The sequence below is a fragment of the Lolium rigidum genome, chromosome 4 (assembly GCF_022539505.1).
Source record: "Lolium rigidum isolate FL_2022 chromosome 4, APGP_CSIRO_Lrig_0.1, whole genome shotgun sequence".
Lineage (NCBI taxonomy): Eukaryota > Viridiplantae > Streptophyta > Magnoliopsida > Poales > Poaceae > Lolium > Lolium rigidum.
Window position 1 is genome coordinate 241,129,402 of NC_061511.1, and position 5,401 is coordinate 241,134,802.

General features: G+C 48.1%; 1 protein-coding gene across 1 annotated transcript; it reads right to left on the reverse strand.

Moving 5' to 3' along the window:
* Positions 1-2,927: 2,927 nt before the first annotated feature.
* On the reverse strand, positions 2,928-4,490 carry LOC124650004 (peroxidase 1-like). Its single transcript, XM_047189572.1, has 3 exons — positions 4,261-4,490; positions 3,990-4,175; positions 2,928-3,719 (listed from the first exon to the last, which is right to left on the reverse strand). The coding sequence occupies exons 1-3, from the start codon at positions 4,465-4,467 to the stop codon at positions 3,132-3,134; spliced, it is 981 nt and encodes a 326-aa protein (XP_047045528.1). The 5' UTR covers positions 4,468-4,490; the 3' UTR covers positions 2,928-3,131.
* Between the last annotated feature and the right edge of the window lie 911 nt (positions 4,491-5,401).

Consider the following 5,401-nt stretch of genomic DNA (forward strand, 5'->3'; position numbering starts at 1 on the left):
GGTAGTGTTGGCGAATAGGCTAGGCGCCAGGGGTAAAAAATGCCGCCGGCGAATACAATATAGCGCCGGGGATAACGTCACGTTACCGCTGGCAAAACGGAAGGTGCCGGCGGTAACCACTCACCACCGGCGAGGTGATCGCCGGCGAATGCGAAGGCGCCGGCGGTAGGCCTTTATGGTGCGCCGGTGGTAAGCTTATTCCTAGTAGTGCAAGCTAAAGCCCCACGGTTTGTATACTTCTTTACCAGCACCTACTACACCATGGGACGACATTAGTATGGATTTTGTGTTGGGTTTGCCGCGTACTAAGAGAGGCCATGATTCTATATTTGTGGTCGTGGATAGATTCTCTAAGATGTCACACGATGCGTCGCATATTGCTAACCTATTTTTGTGGGAGATTGTACATCTACATGGAGTCCCGAAGACTATTGTTTCTGATCGTGTCGTGAAGTTCATGACCTACTTCTGGAAGACACTTTGGGGAAAGCTGGGGACAAAGCTACTTTTCAGCACTATTTGTCATCCCCAAACTGATGGTCAAACTGAGGTGGTGAATAGAACATTGTCACAACTGTTGAGATCCATGATTAAGAAGAACCTGAAGGAGTGGGAAGATTGTTTGCCGCATGTGGAGTTTGCTTACAACAGGGCGGCACATTCTACCACAGAGCTGTGTCCGTTTGAGGTGGTGTATGGTTTCAAACCCATTACTCCACTTGACTTGTTGCCTCTACCCATACATGAGAGAGTCAATATGGAGGCATCAAAGAGGGCAGATTTTGTGCGAAAGATTCATGTGAAGACTAAAGAGTTGATAGAGAAGAAAGACAAGAACAATGTTGCAAGAGTGAACAAGAAGCGCAAGGAGATGTTGTTCAAACCTGGTGATATGGTCTGGGTACATTTTCGCAAGGATAGGTTCCCGAAGCTACGGAAGTCCAAGTTGCTTCCTCGTGGTGTTGGTCCTTACAAAGTGCTTCCCAAGATCAATGATAATGCATACTCAAAAGATCTTCTAATTGATGAGTTTGGTGTCAGCAATTCTTTCAATGTGGCTGATTTGACACCATATGAAGGAGAAGACCTTGGAGCGTCGAGGTCGACGCCTTTTGAAGGGGGGGGGAGATGATGAGGACATCCCTACTATACAACTACCTCCATCATTGCAAGATGAAGACGATGCTGTTGTGAAGCTCAAGTCCAACGAAGTCAGGATTGGACCTATGATAAGAGCTCGTGCGAAGCTACTCAAACAACAGGTGAACTTGTTCCTAAGTGATACTTTGATCGACGAGAACTTAATACTGTCTAAGTCCTTTTACTTATGTATGATCAGATATGAAGAAGGAGCAAGCATCGCACGATGAGGAGAGGAGCAGCTGGACAAGAAGCTGGACGTGAAGTTGGATATGGAAATGGCCATGAAGCTGGGCATGAACACATCCCATGAAAGCGCGATGGAGGAGAGGGAGGCATGCGTGAGGGAAGAAGACGAAGTCCAGGCCTGGTCTGACCAGCCGACGCGCCCGGTCCCCTGTCCAGTCCAACCGGACGCCATGCCGAATCGGCCCGGCGCCGACCGGATCCTCATTTGGTGCCATCCGGGAGGGTGTAGTGAGCTACTCGTCCCGCACCCGGTCACCACCCGGTCCCAGGCTCGGTCGACCGGCCCGCAAACCGGCCGAGTCCGAGTCTGTCTCGACCAGATCCAATCTGGGTCGGTTTTCTATGTATCTTTTCGACCCCTGGTCGTCATGAATCCCTATATAAGTGCCCAGGACGCCCCCAAATTAGGTTTAGACCATGTTTAATATAAACCCTAGTTCATAGTAGATTGCTTTGCAACTCTATCAAATTTCTACACCATATTGCATTGATTTGGTGTATCCCCTGAAAGTCTTGTGTGATTCGCTGTTCCATTGAGAATTAGATGGTTGCAACTTACTACTTCGTGGCCGGTGGCTACGTGCGCAAGTGTGTGGAGTTGCGAATATCTTACACGGTTGAGAGTTGTTGCATTGGCGACATGGACCAATCGAGAGACTTCGTTGCGTCATACAAGTTATCATCCACTTCATCATCATGTTATCTCCGCTGTGTTCATCGCGTGTTCATCATCACCACTGTGCTTACTGAGAAGATCGGGCAACCCCATATCACAACTAGCCATATCGGCGACCTGCATAGTGATGATTCAGGTATATATCGAATAGTAAATCAACAAGTTCCTGAGAGTGCATCATTTTAAAATACACGTGTTTCTGAATAGATTGAAAACAACAACTTAGGACTTATTCACCTCCATTGCCTAACTTGGTTTACATGTCAAAATTCATTACAAAAAATCTAGACCCGCCGCTAGGAGGTAAACTAAAGAAGCTAGGGATCCTACACACATGATGTTGAGTTTGTGTCGAATATTTGTACAAGTTGGGTCACGTTAGGACTCTGAGTTGTAATAGGTGTGGATAGGTTACGTGTAGTGTTCTAGTCGAACTCTGGTAGCATAGCCTCCCATATAATGTGAGGAGCACCACAAGTTGTAACTCATGACGACTTGATAGCAGCAGGCGCGCAAGGGGACCAGGCGGCTTGTGCCGGCGACCAAGGCGGCTAGTGCAGCGGTATCAATGGGGAGGAGCGGCCGTAGTCATGCTCCGCAGAGTAGGCAGTTCGCCGAACTGCGTGAACAAATCTTGATGTCGTTTGCGCCTACGACGGTAACAAGTGGTGTCAGAGCAAGGTTGAAGGCCGCGGATTTTTTTTGATCTAGAGGTGATCGTCGTGGATGTGGAGCACCAAATATACTTTCATCACACATCACTAATTTTATACGGAGAAAACAAAAACTTCATATATTGACCATCTAAGTACTACACGGGGATCAGGTCAATGTCAGAAACAAGAAAAACAAACCGTGACTATATTGCAAGGGAGAAAACATACATTATTACACGATCGTGTGAGTTCTTTGAGAAAAATTTACATGGATATAACAAAACAATCAATTAATATAGTGAAAACTGAGGAGAAGGCAGTAATCTACATGAAAGAAGATGGTCACAAAGCCTCGTTAACACATAGTCGCCATACCATGTGCGAGTTACACCCGCGTCTACATCGGTCAATCAATGGTTAACCACGGAGCACTTCTTCCTGATCTCGCCCTGGCTGCCAGTGAGCACGTCGGCGTTACCCATCTTGATCATGGAGGCGGCGAAGTCGGCGAAGAACTCCTCCTTGTAGCCACCACCAGCGTGGCGCTGGACGTAGGCACGGGTGAATGAGTTGGTAAGCAGTGCGCCGTCAGAGTGGAAGAGTCCCCTGCGCTTCACGACGTTCTTGAAATAGTCAAGGTCGAAGGTCCTGAAGCTCCCGGGGTCCATCTCCACGATCGTGGTGTTGTCGTTGAGGCTGGCGCACTTGTTCTTCAGCTGCGCCATGTACTGCGGCTCCAGCGTGGGGTCGATGTCACTGGGGTTGACCCTGCCGGTGAAGTTGTAGAGACGGTCGGAGAAGGAAAAGCAGTGGGATGTCCCGATCGTGTGACCGGCGGAGAGGACGACGAGGTCCTTCGTGTCAAGGTTCTTGGCGGCAAAGAGCTGGGTGAGCACGGTGAAGTTGGCGGTCGGGGGAGGCAGCTGGTTGGTCTCGTTGGAGATGGACACGCTGCCATCACGACGGCCCAGAGGAACTTCCCAGAATGGCCCTTTGCTCTGTAAAAACCACGACCAACATTGAGAATTTTACTTCAACACAACTCAACTAGCTAACTACACTATAGTTAGTCAACTTAAAATAGTTACTTAATTTTAAGTCAGTGCTAAGATATTGTTCGTTCGTTCGAATTTGGATGAATCAATAAGTCTGAATGTCTGATTGATGGTCATGCATTAGAAATACGGGAGTAGCCATTTTTAAGTCGTGTAAGAAATAACAAAACATAATGTTTTGAGTATCTAGCAAATTGCACTGTGTGTACTCACCAACCAGACCGCGTCCCTGGCCATAAGGGCGAGCACGTCCGCGCAGGAGACGGTGTCAGGGCAAGCCTTCTCCACGGCGGCCTTCACCCTCTCCACGAAGTCGAAGCCGCGCAGCGTCTGGTTGGGCTTCGCGTCCTTCTCCGCCGTCTTGTTGGCGGAGTCCAGCAATACCGAGCCGTCGCAACCCTGCATTCGCCCATTCATTCATGCACGGCGGTCAGCTCACTCCACAACAGTCGATCGGACTTCTGAATCTCGTAATGTAAATTACCCTGACAAAGCAGTCGTGGAAGTGCATCCTGAGGAGCGGGCCGGCTAGGCTGGGCGCGGCGGAGAGCGCCTTCACCATCTCCTTCCGGACGACGTCCTCCACGCTGGGGCACGTCTCGCTGTAGAACTTCTCCTTTAGCTGCGCCTTGGTACACGACACCGCCACCGCCGCCAGCAGCAGCGCCACCATCAGAACCCTCGAAACCATCTCCACAGAAGTCTATCAAATGGCTTTCTTCTTCCTTGACTCTATGCTTGGAGGACGATCGATGGCTATGGTAGCTATTAGTCTACCGGGAGAAGCTTGAACAGGTGCTGCTGCTGGTGAATGGAACCGCCAGCCAAGAATTTATAGCTCAGGGCCGTGCATGCGGTAGGCTGTCCTGCTTCGGAAGCAGCAACTAGCTTGCTTGCATGCATGGCTCCATGAGTGGTTTGTTGCTTGCTTGCACTTTTCTGGAATCTCTTTCTGCGTAGCAGGTAACACGGGCCACCGTATAATGCAGGCCAGCCACATGCATATCATGCATCTAAGTGTTCTTATTTTTGATATCTCACATCAGCCTAGTTATTAGTCACGGAGGAAATTTTGTTATCCAGTTCCAATCAAACCCAATGGCTGAGTCCGGCCCTCTCGTGCGAGTCAATGCCACCTACTGGTAGTTCGCGGAGATGGAGATCCGTAGATTTCTGTACCCGCGGCATCAGTACACACATCTTTCCTTCTTCACATGGTATATATGACATGCATTAATATATGTGTCCATGAGTTTTCCATGCATGTTCACGTGTTATAGGCATGAACCACACAGAAAAAATCATCAATCTTCAAATCAACGGGGTGCCTTAACAACAATCACTTCTTAAGATTTTTTTAAAAAAATTGGTGTTTTTGCATCGACCAGTGATTGTATATGTGCAGCAAACGAAATATATTGGAACGATAACAAAATGTAGTTCGCCAGACATGTTTATTTACCTTGAAAATCGTCGATGCGAAACAAAAAAAATTAAAGCATGCAATTTTGTAGAAAACTTGAAAGTGTGCTCAGGAGCTAGCTCATGCCATCTTTTCAAAAAATCACATACAAATGACTCGAGTCCATTTTAAGATTGAAGAATCGCAAAAATCAAGATTCATT